General features: G+C 35.4%; 1 protein-coding gene across 2 annotated transcripts in view; it reads right to left on the reverse strand.

Annotated features, from left to right (window-relative positions):
• Positions 1 to 1,146: 1,146 nt before the first annotated feature.
• Positions 1,147 to 17,052, reverse strand: part of cep104 (centrosomal protein 104) — a 40,041-nt gene continuing 24,135 nt past the window's right edge. Inside the window, exons 14-22 of one of the 2 annotated variants that reach the window (XM_028453214.1) lie at positions 15,876 to 16,076; positions 14,280 to 14,375; positions 13,946 to 14,033; positions 12,222 to 12,294; positions 11,237 to 11,345; positions 10,998 to 11,136; positions 10,401 to 10,468; positions 2,921 to 3,008; positions 1,147 to 1,824 (exon numbers count right to left, since the gene is read on the reverse strand). In XM_028453214.1, the coding sequence (XP_028309015.1) occupies positions 1,706 to 1,824; positions 2,921 to 3,008; positions 10,401 to 10,468; positions 10,998 to 11,136; positions 11,237 to 11,345; positions 12,222 to 12,294; positions 13,946 to 14,033; positions 14,280 to 14,375; positions 15,876 to 16,076 (981 nt within the window). In that variant the 3' untranslated portion in view covers positions 1,147 to 1,705. The remainder of the gene's footprint in view (positions 1,825 to 2,920; positions 3,009 to 10,400; positions 10,469 to 10,997; positions 11,137 to 11,236; positions 11,346 to 12,221; positions 12,295 to 13,945; positions 14,034 to 14,279; positions 14,376 to 15,875; positions 16,077 to 17,052) is intronic. The other variant, XM_028453216.1, reaches the window with a different exon arrangement.

Genomic DNA, 17,052 nt, shown 5'->3' on the forward strand with positions numbered 1-17,052 from the left:
GTAATTCAATATCAAAAGTTGGAACAATTGTTTTAAACTGGCAAATAATGTACTGTACATGGCAAATTGGGAATGTTATTAAATTGGTAAAAAATCAAAACAAAAACAATAAGCATACCATATGGTGAAAAGAGTTCAAAAGTGACAATAATGGGTCAACATATGTGACATTAGGTGGTAAAAGTGGTGGAAAGGGTTTATAAGTGCTGAAAATGTTTTGAAAGTGGAAAAAATGTGCGGACAAGGAATTAAAATTTGATGATGAAGTGGCAGAAATGGAAGTAATGCAGCAAAAATGCATTAAAAAGAGCAAAAGTTAGGCAAGAAAAAGTCATGAAAATATGTTAAGTTTGGTGGAGTTGCAGAAAAAGGGTAAAAATAAGCAGAAATGGGCTCAAATTGTTCAGAAAATATTCTTAGTTTCTTGAAGGTATCTGGTGACCCCTCCTAGTGTCTCACGACCCCAAGGTTGAGAACCCTGCATTAAAGAACACTATGCATGTAAAACACACAATACATTTTTCACTTTAGAAAAAGTTTCTCATTAACATAATTGGAGCCAGTCATTGGAGTGACTGTAAAATCAAGCCCATTGCACACATTCACCATCACACACACTGAGTCTAACTTGTGTGAAATTAAATCATTGCTCTTTTAAAACTCCTTGAGGATGTTTTTTATGCATCTAAGAATGATTCTTTAGTCTTTAGATGCATTACAATCAACATTGTCCAAACACTGTTTAATACAACAAAATGAATAAATACAAATGCTCAGTTTAGACTGATCCACCATCCTATTCTTCTGTGAACATACACACATGCATATGAAGTTTGTCACGTCCTAAAACTCTAAGGTTGGTCAAAGAAATTTAAAAACAATAGTTTGAAATGTGTAAAGTTAAAACTGAAACTAACACTTTTCCTTAGAACTGAGCATGTGTTGAGCAGCTTTGGGAGGATCAAACCATCACAAGGTTTCTTTGACCTGCCTGTGAAAAACACCCACAGCTTTTATGGTTATGATGACATCAGTATGACATCATCAGGACAACTTTCCTCTGCTTGGACACCAAATGTTTAAACCAGAAGTTCCCAACCCTTTTCTGGCCGTGACCCCATTTTTTATATCACAAAATTCTGGCGACCCTAGAGACATTTTTTTGTCTAAAATGTGTTTTTTTTTTTTTTTTTGTGTTATAAATACTGAGTAATGGATTAAAGTGACTATTTTTATACTGCATTTTATTTGAACTAGATGCATATGTGAGAAAGGTAAAGTATAGATCACACCTGTTTGAGAATATATTTTGTTTAATTTGGTCAAAATAATGGCTTTTTATATGCTTCACATCATGAAACATCACATAACAGAACAACTTTTTCCTTCTTCTGGGTCCAAACTTGTCCTAAAGCTAATGAAAACACTGTTGGATAGGGAGGGGAGGGGGAGGGAGGAGGGGAACGGGGGCCGTCATGCTCTGTGAGTTAATTTGGTTCCACAGCACATGGTGTGTTTACCAGGGAAGTTTGAATTATAGACAAAACAAGACCAGCACGCCTTTTATAATCGGAACTTTAGATTGTGTCTGTATATGGCTTTATATATAAATAAAGTTACATTGAATTATAATTTTATTCTATCCTGATGGTGTTTACAAAGTGCCGAGATGCAGGAACGTGTGAGTTAATATATAGAAGCCGTCTCAGCGTTTTATGGGAGCCAGGGACGGGATGCGACTTCCTTTTCCCGCCGCTTTGGGCCCCGCCTCCACCGTGTAGGACTGCTTTAGCTTGGCTCCGCCCACAGGCCTACCTGGACAAGCTGAAACACAGATAGAATGACACACACTGTGATCTGAGGAGTTCCCTGTGTTTAGGAAGTTCTCCTTTAGACAAAGCCCCTGCATTAGGTGAGATGATGTGAACACAAACATTGGTAGTAGGGGTGGGTGGGGGGTGGGGGGATGGGGTGATATCACCACCTCAGCGTGATGTGATGACAGTAGAAACAGCTTCATCTTGTGAGGTTCACTAAGGATAAGAGGGTTTATAGTAACATCATTTATAACAGATTAGTTAAGCACTAACATCCATGTTTAAAACTCAATGATTCAAAGCTGGTTGTTTCTATTGTGCCACTAAATGTGTGATTTATCCAAGATGATCATGTATCCCAGTGTTAATGGGTGGTTATTGTGTGGCCCAGCAGCTGATTTCTTTTATTTAAGATAATAAAAAAAAAAATCTACAAGTAAAAAGCCTAAAAAGGATCTTCTTTTGTACAACATTATTAACTACCCATCTCTAAACATGTATAGGAGAAAAATTGCTGTCTGCCAGGTATTCACTTAAAGCTGCAGTATGTAGAATGGTGAGACTTGTATCTAAACAACCATGCTCCCCCCCTCCCCGTTTCTAAACACATGGTCCCTTACCGGTATCCACTTTTACAAGTAGAGAAAATGAGAGAAAGGGTAAATATTTTCTATTTAATCTGGCAACTTTTTATGGACTACTTTAATAACAATAAAATAAACTCCTGCCCCTCTTTTTCATTCTTTGTTTTTATTTTTATGTACAGTATATACATATATATATATATATATACATATATATACATATATAAATGTATGTATCGGTTTTTGTTTCATTTTATTTCATTTATGTATTTATTTTCACAATTTTTTCGATCTGAGTACTATGAGTGCAACGAGTTAACAAAAAAAAAACGCTCAGATCATAACGTAGGAACAGTTGATAAATGAGCGCCATTATTACTAATTAAACTGGATCTACAGGAACTCTAATCAAACATCTACTCTGAGCTTATAACGTGACAACGTTTCCTTTTTAATTTCACTCTACATGTCCACCACTGCCTGAGGTGGAGGTACTGTATACATGTATGAATGCGTTACCTTGTGCTGGCTCAGTTCTCTGGGACACCACAGTCCTGCGTGAGTTTTGTTTACAGCCCTCTCGCCCCATGAGGTGAGCTTTCCAGGCCTGGAACAAACAAAGTCCCTCAGTCAGTTCGCTTCTCTAACTACCTGATGTATTTTCTCTTACTGGGGCGACCACAAGCATGTGTGGATGCAGTCATTAGCCCTCAGTGGCCCTAACACAGCCACCTTTCATTGGTTCACCCTCACAGATGCTACAGAGACACTGGCTTTTATGTCATATAGTTTATGGGTGAAATTTGATGTGTAAAGAATGTGATTTTTAACTGTACAGCTAAACACACATCTTAGTGCTTAGCAGGGTTGGGGTCAATTACATATTTCAGTTACAATTACGTTTACAATTATACATGTTTAATTACAACTCAATTACGATTACAGGGACCAGCATTTTTTTAAATTACAATTTAATGACAGTTATTTTTCATCCTCAGAAAGTCAATTACAGCTATGTTCTCAATTACTAAAGTTTAATTACAATAAGGGTCAGGGTCTATTATAATTATAGTTATAATTATTTATGGCATAATTATATGTAATATATAATTACAATTTTAATTTTAAAAATCTGTTACTGTTGTAATTGTAACTGAATTGTAATTAAGTTCAGATAATTGACTTTGTAATTTTAATTGCCATGAAATTAGGATAATAATATATATATTTTTTAAATTTTTATTTATTTAACTGAATAACTATGTTACAGTTCTACATATATGTAGTAAACGATTTTTAAAATATGTTTCATATCAAGCTTTCACACATTTTACCATTTAAAAAAAAATGAAATCAAGGGCTATAATGACACAAAAGAGGCTCAGACACCCACACCATAAATATTAAAACCTATATTTTTTATTGATTAGGAAGCCTAACAAGGAAACCAATAGATAGGAAAGAAATTAGATGATAGATATTAGTTTTTAGTTTATTTTACAACTGATTTAAGACCAGTTATCATTAGAGATGCTAACAGAGTTTTAATGAAAAAATGCTGGTCACTGTAATCATGACTGAGTTGTAATTTAACTTGAATAATTAAAGACGTAATTGTAACTGAAATATGTAATTGACCCCAACCCTGATTACAAATAATCACAATTACTGAGCCTGAAATAAATAAACTACTAAAACTTAACCTTCCTCTTGTGTTAGCTTCCTGTTAGCATCTTTAATGATAATGGGTCCTAAGCAGCTGTAAAATTCACTAAAAACAAATATCTATGATCTAGTTTTCTTCTAATATCTATTGGTTACCTTGTCAGACTTCCTAATCAATAAAAATAAAGGTTTTAATATTTTTGGTGTGGGTGTCTGAGTCTTTTTTGTGTCAGTATGCACCTCAATTTATTTATTTTCAAAGGGTAAAATGTGGGAAAGCTTGATATGAAACATATTTCAATAATTATTAACTACATATGTGTAGAAATGTAAACATAACTAACATGGTTATCCACCCAGTTAAAATATAATGGACAATTATTATAAAATTTCTTGGCAATTACAATTACAAAGCCAATTATCTGAACTCAATTACAATTTCATTATGATTACAACAGCAACATATTTTTTAAGTGACAGTTATAATTATGATTACGCCATAATTGTAATTAATTATAAATTACACAATTACCGTTATAATTGACCCATCCCTGGTGCTTAGGATAAAAGACCATTTACATGTTTTAAAAACATTCAACAAACTTTTGTGCTTGTTTATTGATGGAAACCAAATGTGTAAATTGTTTAAACAGAGACAACATAATTATTATTAGTTTGGGTAAATCAGCTAATGTACAACGACTGGAGCATTTAAACACACTCACGCAGCAGTTATAAATGACTGCTACTAGTTCAAACTGCATTTTTAGGACTTTTCCAAAGATAGCTGCTGTAGTTCCACTTTGCACTTTAGTGGATACTTTGATTCTAGACATTATTCCAAGTGTGCAAAAAAAAAAAAAAAAGCTTTGGCAAAGCAAAAGCATACTTTTCATTTACTGCTGTTTATTTCCTTGACTAGTTTTTGCATCATAGGCCAATGAGGAAGTGTAACAACGTATTCCAGAAAGAAGACTTTTCATTTGTCACTTTAAGCTCAACTGAGGACACATCTCAATGAATCCTTTTCAAACAAAGCAGTTTTGTAGCTCCAAGAGTGTTGAAATGTGAGCACTTTGTTTTTTTTGGTGTTTTGTTTGACAACAACAAGGAACCTGTGGTGGTATTACGTAATAATCAAACAAACAGCCTTTCTTCATTCATAACTATTTGCAGAATGACCCACCTGTTCATTCTAGCTTTTAACTAATTATTTATTTACATTTGAATGATTTATTAACTATTTATTGTATTGTATTTTATCAGGTATGTTTTTATAGTTTTAGGATTTTAACCTTGTAAAGCACTTTGAGCTGCATTCTTTTTACAAGAAATCTTGTCACCTCCACCCCCTCACACTGAATTTTCAGCAGTAACATCCTCACTAAATATTCAACTACTAACTCCAATAACAACCAAGACAATGAAACTACTGATCTTTTTATATGGAGTTGACATTTCACCTTGCGCTACATTTACTCTCAACTATGTGTTTGGTTCTTTTAGTTCCCATCACCCTTACCCACTCATAACAAATATATGAATCAGTGATGTATAACATGGATTTTATAATATCTACTCATTTATGAGGTATGAAGTCCACTGTCACCTCATACTTTGTTCAAACATTTCAGCACAGGCTTGCTTGATTCAATACCTTCTTACGCCGTATCCAAAAGAGATCATTTCTGCTGATTAGCACCGTTCATTTGTTAAGGGTTTGATTTTATAGCCACCCTGACAACAAACTATAAAAATAGGTGTAAGTTTTACAGGATATAAGCAAATACCTCCAACAAATGATTGTTAGCTAAAGGTGTGCTTAATCTCTGACCCCATAACAGTGTTGTGATTTGTATCTTGAAAGAATAGTTAAAATATCTGCCTGTATTTTGTTGTCTCACCATACAATTATTTCAGCAGAGAACAGACAACACATATATAGCTTGAACCCCTAATTTTTTACAGTGGTGGTTCTCAAACTTTTTTGGCTCAAGTAGTTCATTTGTCCAATTATAGCATTATTATTATTATTATTATTACTACGAGTGCAGTGCCTGTAGGTAGTATTTCTTGCTATAGAAAAGTGGGAGGTTAAGTAGCTTTTTCATGGATGGTTTACATGGGAGCTTTAATTCATCTTTAATTCAGAATAAAAGTTAGATCCTCTTTAAACTGACATTGTAGAAACTTAAGTCCTAAGGCAAATTTAATTCTGAATGAAACAGACACACTCACAAAAAGTGAAGCCACTCCAGCAAAGTGTTGGCGCCAATGGGACGGCCGTGAAGCACCATTCCTCGAGCTCCCCTGTCAGAGTGATTGGCTCTGGTGCGCCCACAGGCTGCCTCTAACCCAGGCCAACTGTGCCGCGTAATCAAAGCCAGCAAAGGCACAAGCCACAGTGATGATGTCATTAGTTCTAAAATTTCATAAAATTGTCCACCGGGAGTGGACAATTTTTTGAAATAATTTATTAACGGTATCATTGCAGTCCAAACAAATCAGAAGTTGCACACCCTTGAACCAAGCAGGAGCCATGTTGAAAGTCTCAGCTCTGTCTGTTCCTGAACCACAAAGATCTTTGAGCCCCCCCCACACACACACACACTGTGAAGAAACAGAGCATAATGATGGATTGAATGAGTGTTAAACAAATTGAAGAATTTCGATTCATAAAAAAGTGAAATAAAACAGTATTTAAAGGTGCAGTCCGCAACTTTCAAATCCCTCTCTCACCCTCCCTTCCCGATGCTCTCTTGCCCTGCCCCCAAATTTTCCAAAGTCCCTCCAGAGGCTCTAATAAGCTAACGTTAGCCCAACAGCAACATCACAGAAATATAACATGTTCTGTTAAAAGCATGTTACTGCAGCGCTTCTCTCTCTCAATGTGCACACACCTCAGCAGCAGCAACAACACAGTGTCACTTACAGCAACCCACACGGAGTACGAATGTCATGAATAAATCAACATTTATTCTAAAAAGGAAACAAATTAGTATTATCAGGTGATTATCAGGTATTATCCAGTCTTAGTTTTGGTTGCACATTAAAAAAAATAGCTTTATCTCTGCAAAAGCACAAACTCTAAGGCAGACATAGGCGACTGGCGGCCCGGGGGCCACATGTGGCCCTCTGTCTAATTTTGTGCGGCCCCAAAAACAAATCCCCCAAAAATTAAAGTTCACGAAGTTGGGAGGAATATAAAGCCCCACATGATACAAAATAACTCCCAAAACACACAAACCGACAGCAAAATGCACAAAAAAATTCCAAAAATACACAAAATGACAACAAGGACAAACACAACAACTACTTAAAAAAAATGACTACGAAAACACAAAAAACAACAACACATTACAGAACAGCTCCAAAGACACACAAACTGTAAACAAAAATTACACAAAATGAGAGGAAAATACAGAATACAACAAAAAAAATACTGAAAGTGACCCCAAAAATGCACAAATTGACAACATAAATGCAGAAAATGAGAGAAAAATACACAAAATTAAAGAACACAAAAATAACTAAAACACAAAATTAAAAAACACAAAAATGACTCCAAAAACACACAGAATGACTACAAATTGACAGACAAACAAAACCATAGACAAAAACAAAAAAAGACACGCACCTTAATTCTCAAATTAATCATTATTCTAAATGCTGACATACTGTAAATGTTGATAATGTGACCCTCAGACCAAATACAGTCACATTTTTGTGGCCCCCGCTGTAATAGAGTTGCCCATCACTGGCTCTAAGGACAAACTTTCATTTGTTAATTAATAAATCCCACTGTCAGTGACTTATTGTTATGGCTGATTGCTGTGTAATATATATATACTGTAGTTCACATATAACTGAAGTTGTTCTCACATGGCATGGACTTCATCATGCAAAACAGAATAACAATAAATCTACTGTAGATCAAAGTGAAAAATATTTTCTCAAGCTTTATTCATGAGGAAGCAATCAGAACTTTATTCAACCTGAAACAAAAAGGAACGTGAAGAACGTGATTGCGAAATTCTTTATGTTGACATAGATAAACCAGCCCATTGTTTAATGACAACTGCCACCTTGTAAAAACATCCCACCAAACAGGTTATGCCTGGTTATGTTTGAGGACGCTTCACAGAAATGGAGGAATCTGAATGATGCCAAGCTGGCGTCATTGAGGGTTCTGAGAAACTCAAGAAGGCATCCAAGATGTCCACAGAAAACACTAATTATATTAGGATAATAGATTATAAATCTATAAATGGTTCTAAATTGGTCAATTCTAAACCAATTTTGTTGTATAACATATCAAATATAGGGTTTTTGAGGTCAAGGAATTAATTTATGATGGCCACAAGGTTGTAGGTGATCATTTTATTGAGTTATGGCTAGTTATAAACAATTTTGGTTCAGTTTATGGTAGGAAATGTAAGTACATGAACACTACAACAAATTGTATATTTGATGTCATCTGTGATACATAATTGTAAATCCATCAGTAAAGTATCATCACGTTGATTAGTCGCCTTAATAATGGACTGGATTCTCTTCTTGCCTTGGACGCCATCTTGAATTTATTATTTTTAAAGAAAATAATCCTGAGCGGTAAACCAGCTTCATTGTTTGAAAATATTAGATCTGTAAACCAAACACACTCACATTCTGCGAGGCGTGGTTCTAGTCATGATTTGGTTATTAATCAGCCTAAAACTAATTTAATACAAAATTCTGTCCTATTTAGATCATCTCAACTATGGAATAAACTGCCTAAAAAAATGAGAAATTCAAGACATTTGAATATATATATATATATATATAAAAAACACAAATCCTGTTGAACATGTGAGATAGAGATTGTTCTATTACAGTTTTCTATAATTGTATTTTATTCTGTTGTTGCTCTTTATTGTTACTATTTTGTTGCTTTTAATTGGGGACCCCAGGAAGACTAGCAACCACTGGAAGCTAATGGGGATCCAATAAACAATTTCTCAAAAACCTCAAAGATGCCAGCTTGGCATCATTCAAATTTAAATTCTATGGAACTTCCTCTACCGTAATCAGTGGTATAACCTGCTTGTGGGGGGTTATTTTATGCTAGGTTTTCACTTGACAATAAGGCTTTGGCTTCACCTTCTTTGAAGCGCTAATAAGGCAACAATAGCTGTGTTTTATCTCAACACCTGATGGCCCGAAAGCCAAATATGACCTTCCCTCTGCGTTGTGTTACATGGCATGGACACACAAACTTCATCAGAAAGCATTTTTTTCATAGTGCCAATACAGATGGCCCAACTTTGTCAAATTAAAAAATTGTTTTTTTTTTTTTTTGGCAGGTCACAGAAATTGTGTTAAAATTGGGGTGTAAAACTAATTATTGCTAAGGGGCCAAATCCAGCACAGTTTGAGCTCAAGTGGGCCGCAGATTAATTAGAAATAACGTGCAATTTTAACACTAATGTAACCAAGTTTTCACTTCCACGTATAACTGATATATACAATTTGAAAGGCGCTGACAATATCCAAGCAATAAGTGACAGATATTAGTCTCTGCACGATCAACACTTCCAAAATACTTGATTTTGTAGCGAATTTTTTTCCTGTAATTTAGAAGAATTTTGTGGGAAAATACTGGAATTCAGAAAAATTTAGTTTTCCCCACAATTTACAATAAAATAAGACTGCAGATGTGTTTGCAGTCATGTTTTGCCCCTGCAAACACTCTGTAATTTTATTAAATGTTTGTATTTGGATGGACAAAGACAGCGACAACTTAAATATTTGGTAATTAATGCCAGGGTTTGGGTCAATTATGATTGTAATCACGTAATTGATCATTAATTACAATTATGGCATAATTATAATTCACTCAGTGAAATATTCACGCCACAAACACACATGCACGCAGACGGTCCTGTAATTAATAGATAGATGAGGAAGCCAAACAAGGTAACCAATAGATAGGATAATTGTTTTTAGTGTGTTTTACAGCTGATTTAGGATCCGTTATCATTAGACATGCTAACAGAAAGCTAACACAAGAGGAAGGTTAACTTTTATTAGGTTATTTATTATTTCAGGCTCAGTATTTGCAATTAATTGTATTTGATGATAATAATAATAATAATAATAATAATAATAATAATAATAATAATAATAATAATAATAATAATAATAATAATAATTTAATAGTAGTTGGAAAAAATTCTGGTCACTGTAATTGTAATTGAGTTGTAATTGAACATGGATAATTGAAAATGTAATTGTAACTGAAATATGTAATTGACCTCAAAACTAACATGTGCTACCTGTGTGTAGAGAAACTCACCTCCTCTCCAGGCCTGAAGTTGCTGTGACACAGTGGACAGTGGTTAAAACCTTCCCCAGAGACGGCAGCTGGAACACAAATAGGACCTCCATAAGATGCCCCTTACAATACCAGTATCAAACTCAAGGCCCGGGGTCTAAATCTGGCCCTTTTAAACATAAATCTGGCCCACAGGGTAAAGTAAAAATGGCTGTAAATTACCAAATAATTGAGCAAAGGGTGTAGAATATCTGTCTAATTTCCACGGGAACATAAGAGCTAGAATTTTGAGAATATTAAAAAACAGAAAGTTTTCTTGGCAATTATTTATTGAAATTAACCAAAAAAATGGGAGTAAATTTATATATATATAAAAAAACATTTTCTTTTAAATTGGTGTTTGGCGGGAGTGTATTGAAAAAATGTACCGCAAGACAAAATATCACAATATATCGTATTGATATTTTGGCACACCCCTAAAATCAACCAAAAAATATTAGAAGTAATCCGGCTATTTGTTTTTCAGTACCAACATCAAATAAATGTTACCTATTAGCAGCAATGCTAATGCTAACCCACTGCCATCATTGTGCCTAGCTGAAGAACAAAGTCACACACCGTTGCAGGAAGGACCTTGAAGATGGCGGCTCAGGTCCTCTGTGGCCACGGCCTCAGTGCAGCGAAGACACCGACTGAACTTGGACCTGCTTTCACATTCACGCAGCAGGTGTTCTGTAATGCTGGCTATCTCCACTACCTGTGAACAAAGGGCAAAGCTAAACACCAACATCTGCAGGTAGTGGATGAAACATCAACATACAGTTATCATTTATCAGCTAAACAATTTGTGTTCAAACCTCTCTACACTCAGTGCAGCGCCGCAGCATGGGACAGTATTTCCAGTAGTGAAGGTCCAACCCATCCTCAGTGAAGGTCTCGTCCTTTTTACCGCAGAATATGCACAAGCTGAAACACACATACGGTACTTATATTTAGAGCAGAGGTTCCAAACCTTTTTCCTGTTGTGATCCCATTTTTAGTGTAATTACCAATCTGAAGTAATTCTTATACATGTGTTTAATACAAATTTAATGAACAAAAAAAAATATGATTTTTCATAGTTATTTTTTCAAACAAAAACTGCGATTAACAATCTTTATCTTATATTCATGTAACATATATAAATCTATTAATAATAATAATTTTATATAATTCCATTTTGTTCTGTATTGTAACGTTAAGAGTGTCAGATATTAACATGAATGATGAGATTAGGATGATGTTCTTGCAGTATCTCGATAATTCAGAAAAAAACTAATTAGCACAAAAAACTGAAAAACTGACTTCGAAAAACAGGGAAAAAATACACAGAAAAGCAGAAAGAATTACTTTGAAAAACAGAAGAAAAAAAATTTGTCAGAAAAAACAGATTTTTTAATTTTTCAAGTGAATGCAATACGCTTCCATAGTTGCGTGTCGGTTTTTCTTTTTTCATTATGTAATGTGTATATCACATGATGTCTTTTATTGTCTATTTGTATGAATATCACATGGTAAGGGAGTTTTATTTGCACACATCCACAGTGGTGGGGGTCTCCTCTCCGCTCTCACCTGCAGCTGTGTCGTGAGCTGCTGTGAAATAGACTGTCTGCGTGTGAGCTTTTGGGATGGGGGAGGGGCTCACCACAGCACAATGGCACATTTACAGACAATAATTAGTTTTCAAAAAAAATGTTTTAATCAATGAGGTGAAATTGAATAATTTCCCATGGCACAGTGAATAAAAACCTTTGATCTAAAGTGCATTCATAGGATCAGTTTAAGTCCAGAGGAAGCACTTACTTGTCCAGATAGTTGACTGACTGTTGCACATCGTCTCTTCCTGTCACTTTGTCATCAACTGCAGTTGGAACAGCTGCAAGACAACATGACAGAATCTGTTGTTTGCATAGTTGGCATCAATAATGCATGTGGTAACTAAAGATAATGAAGCCTGGGTTTGGTTGAACGATTGTGAAGATTTTCTAACACAGGATTATGTGTTAGGGTTTGAGATAAAGTAAGTCATTTTTGTCACAAGCGTAAGACCCAGCACTATTTAACTAAATCTGTTGTTAAGGGTCGTCATTGGTTACCATTTACTCAACATAGTGCTCATTCTGACAACTGGGTAATATGAGCCCTTATGTTCAGCTTTGAAGACACAGGAAAACGTCACTAAATAAGTCACAGAGCATCAGGAAATCACCTTTACATGAGCTCATCTTGTCCAGCTTTGACATGCAAAGGCAGAGCATGCTTTGCTCACAGGTGAAGGTTTTTAAGTTTTTTGGGTTTATCCTTTTCATACATTAAAATGTCTTGATTCGACTAAACCACAATAATGACCTTTTCTTTTATGCAAACCAAATGAAGGACTGAGGTACAGACAGTGGAGTTTATTTCATGATTATAAAATGATTTTTTTTACATAAATGTGAATGTTTTAACAAATAACACTAAAGCACAGGGTTTTTATCTAAGCAAAAACAATGCAAACATAATTGTTAAACTGCAACATAAGGCAGCGATTATTCATGAATACAAATGATAATTTAAGATCCTTAATTTGGTAATTAAGTTTTCTTCAGAGAGTTTTTCAGTATCTAACTACTGATAATGTATTTAAAAAAATACATATGTGATGTCCAATGATATTTTGATTTATGTTTATGTTTCACGTCTAAATGCACCAGACCTTAACTGTTTGTTTAAACCAGGGGTGTCAAACTCATTTTAGTTCAAAGGCCAAATATGAACCAGTTCCATCACAAGTGGGCCACAGGTTTTAAGTGTGAAAACAAAGTATTTTAACATTAATGTGCCCATGTTTGCACTATTCTGGTCATGGTCGAGGCAAGCAAAAAGTTTAAAAGTGCTTCTGAGGAGGCTAAAAAGACGACGCAGAGACCTGACCCCCTCCGCCAACGCCGACACGTTGGTGCCAAACACCAACCTGTGCACGCTGGGTCGCTCGTCCCCCGGCGAAGGGGCCTCCGGCGGCGGGGAGAGGGTGGTGGCTGCCCCTCCAAGCACGGCGCGAGCCCAGCCCCGCTTCGCACCCCAGCCCGACCGACCCACCCAGCCCTTAGAGCCAATCCTTATCCTGAAGTTACAGATCAACTACTGGCCTGACTGACTGTTGATTTTTGCGACAGTGCTGCAGCTCTTGTGGCCAAAGGTTACACAGTGTGCCTTTCATTTGGGAAGATTTTGTTGAATAATTTAAGAAAAATGTCAGGATTTTGGAAAAAATTAGAGTTCTTTCAACAACAAATTACAACAGAATTGTTTGGCAATATACACAAGTATTCATGTCTTCTCTTCTTTCTCCTGCGGGCCCCCGGGCCTCGAGTTTGACACATGTGGTTTAAACATAGGTCCTTTGGTCACAGCTTGTTTTATGGGGTGTTTTTACTGGTTGCCAAAGCCAAATCTCATGGAAAACATAGCATGGTATGTAATGATCAGATGCAGGGGGTAACGGAGGTGCTTTCATTAGTTTCTTCCTCAGGATGTGCACATACTTGCTTCTGTGTTTTTATGGGTCTCTTTCTCCACCCTGTGAGGCTCCTTATGGTCCATTTGTTCTTTGGTGCTTTGATTGTCTCTCTCCTCCAGGGGAACACAGAAAGAAACAAAATGAAAAAAATAAATAACAGTAAAGAATACAACAACTTCAATACTGGGTGTTATTAAAGGTGGCATTACAGTAGATGCAAAATATTAGTGTCTCTTCATGGGTGTGAATGTGTTAATAATATTAGGTCACCCACAGTTTCTTAGTATTTGTGTTGTTGGGTCATAAATACAAATTAGCAGGAGGCGACGTAGTTGCACAGTGTTGACGGCTCCACCTACTGTGATCTCCTTCAAAGCAGCCAGCTGCTCCTGCAGAGAGTGTATCTCCTCCTTCTCCTTTTGTCCATCCCCTTGACCGCCACCTCTCCCCGAAGTCTGGGCCAAAAGCAGCAGAACATTAGAGTGTACCACACATCACTTTACCACTGCATCCATCACAGCACCAAATATGGTTTAAAATCCTATTTTTTCAGCATTCATTCCCCACAATTTTCGCTTTTCAACCTATTCTACCAACATTGTTTGCAATAGAAACCTGTGAATCTAAGCTCATTAGTGGCCATGGAAGTGATTGAACGATCTGAAAATCAGTCATCAGCTTCACCTAATACATCTGATATTGTGTTACTGTGTAGGTGATACAGAAAGGCAAGGCAAATTCATTTGTATAGAGTAGGATCATGACCTCATTTTGATATCAAGAATTTCAGGCGACTCTAAATACATTTTTTCTAGAACTACTTTTTGATCATGTTTGTTATAGTGTATTGGGTCAATGATGTGACACTTAAATATTCTGTCCAACTGCTTTTCCTCCTGCTAAAAAAGGTTTGAATGCATAAGAAGTTACCAAATATGTAGTAACTTACTGTCTATGCGTTCACTTAGATTTCCTTTTTTAACATTACTTCCTAAATTTCTTCTGTAATTTATTCTATTATTCAAAATGTCAAAATATAACTGTGACCATGACTGCTGTTTTGAAAAAAATAAATATATACTCTAAATCTCTTCACATTTATTATATGTTCTATTTGTAATCCTGTATAAGATTTCCAAGTATTTATATTTCCATTCTAAAATTAATGCAAACCTTTCCCAATAAGGCCCATTTTATGAAAAATCATGCAGTGAAATCCTTTATGTCCTTATATGTCATTGGCCAAATACAGAGTAGCCAGGACAAGTTGTGCCAGCTCAGACATTTTTAAACTGCATTTTATTAGTATTATTATTAACTAGATGTACTGTATATTTGACAAATTGAAAGTATAGAATACACTTGTTTAAGAATGTGTGTTGTTGTAATTTGAAAACTAATTACTGAAAAAATTAAAAAATGTATTACTAATCCATTTTTTTTTATTATCAATTACTAGACATTTCAGGCAACCCCATTCAAACTCCAGGCGAACCCAAGGTTGAAAAACACTGGTAAAGCGCTTTACATACACAAGACAATTCAAAGTGCTGTCCATGTTTAAAAATTGCAACAGAAAAGATTAAACAACAATTAAAACATAACATTAAACAGAGTTTGAAGTCAAATAAAAATGATAAAAAATCTTTCTCTCAGTCAAAAATAGTCGAGAAAAAGAGAGCTTTTATATTTGAAAAATGTTCACATTGGAAAGTGACTTCAGCTCTGTTAAAGTTTGTACCACTTATTTGCAGCATTACAACTAAAAGCACTATGGGAGCATAGTTCATAAGTAGATACAGTTGAGTGTCATCTGCGTAGAGCACTGATCTAGATAACTGCCAATATCTGGCTTAGAGGATTTGTTGCTGGCAGAGGTTTGCTCTCATTTTAGTTATTTGAACAAAAAGTTTTTAAAGGAATATTGTAATTCCAGTTTTTAATAAAACCCCTACCTTGGTCTCCACCAGCGTTCCATCGATCTTTGCAAAGCGATTAAAGAGGGTTTTGTAAAGGAAGTTACTTCGTATGGTTGCATCCTTAGCAGGAAGGTGGCTGAGAACGGCACTCCTGTGCTGCTGGTACAACGATGAGATGATCCGAAATGCCGGCTCACGAACCTCAGACGCATGGTGTTCCAGTGCAGCTTTAGAGAACTAAAAGGAAAAATACATAATTCCATAAAAAAGAAAAACAGTGATGCATGAATAAAAAGTAACCTTTTTTTATTCAGTGTTTTTTATAAACATTAAAAGGGAACCTTAATGTAGTTACAGCACTACTAAATTAAATTTGTAACATTTTGAGAATAAAATTGTAATTTTATTGGATTGAAGTCATAATATTTCAAGATTAAAGTTGCAATACACAGATTTTATGAGGGAAATAATAATTTCAACATCATGTGCCCTAGTTTGCACTTGTACGTATAGATAAAATGGAAAATATGTAGGAAACTGACAATATCCAAGCAATGAGTGCAGATATCAGTCACAACATGTCCTTTGCTAGATTTTGTGGCCAATTTCAATTTAATTAAGAAAAATGTTATGTAATAATTTGAGGAAAATTAGAAGATTTTGAAAAAATTGAGTTTTTTCAACAGTTTAGGATAAATGTCTGCCATCATGTGATTTGAGTACTGGGAGAAATGATGAGCCTGTGCAAATAATGAGTTTCGTTTACACAATAATTCATGTTCTTTGTGTGATTTGGATGCTCCAAAGAGCCGGATTTGGCCCCTGGGCATGTGTTGCAGACTGAATAATTGATTACCAAAACTCAGCTCTAGAACGTCATCATTTTCTAAATACAGTTGTTGTACGAACAGTTTATATTTTGTTCACGATGTCATGTGATTAAATATTTGGACCACAAGAGTATTTCTCAATCATTGACGTATCTTCTAAACAAGTTTCATCAATAATGTTATGCTACTCTGGGATATTCCATTTAGAGTGACGCAGTGTGATGTAAATTGAGCTCATCATGTGACAATCTCAATGAAGAGATCCACAACACAAAGGCAATGGTAGCATGGGAGAATGTTAACAACCAGAGATAAATTGTGTACAAAGGCCACCCATCAGCAGCTCAACAAGCTCACAGACAGTCTTCCCGTATTCTCTTTTG

Source organism: Gouania willdenowi, chromosome 7 (genome assembly GCF_900634775.1).
Source record: "Gouania willdenowi chromosome 7, fGouWil2.1, whole genome shotgun sequence".
Classification (NCBI taxonomy): Eukaryota; Metazoa; Chordata; class Actinopteri; order Blenniiformes; family Gobiesocidae; genus Gouania; species Gouania willdenowi.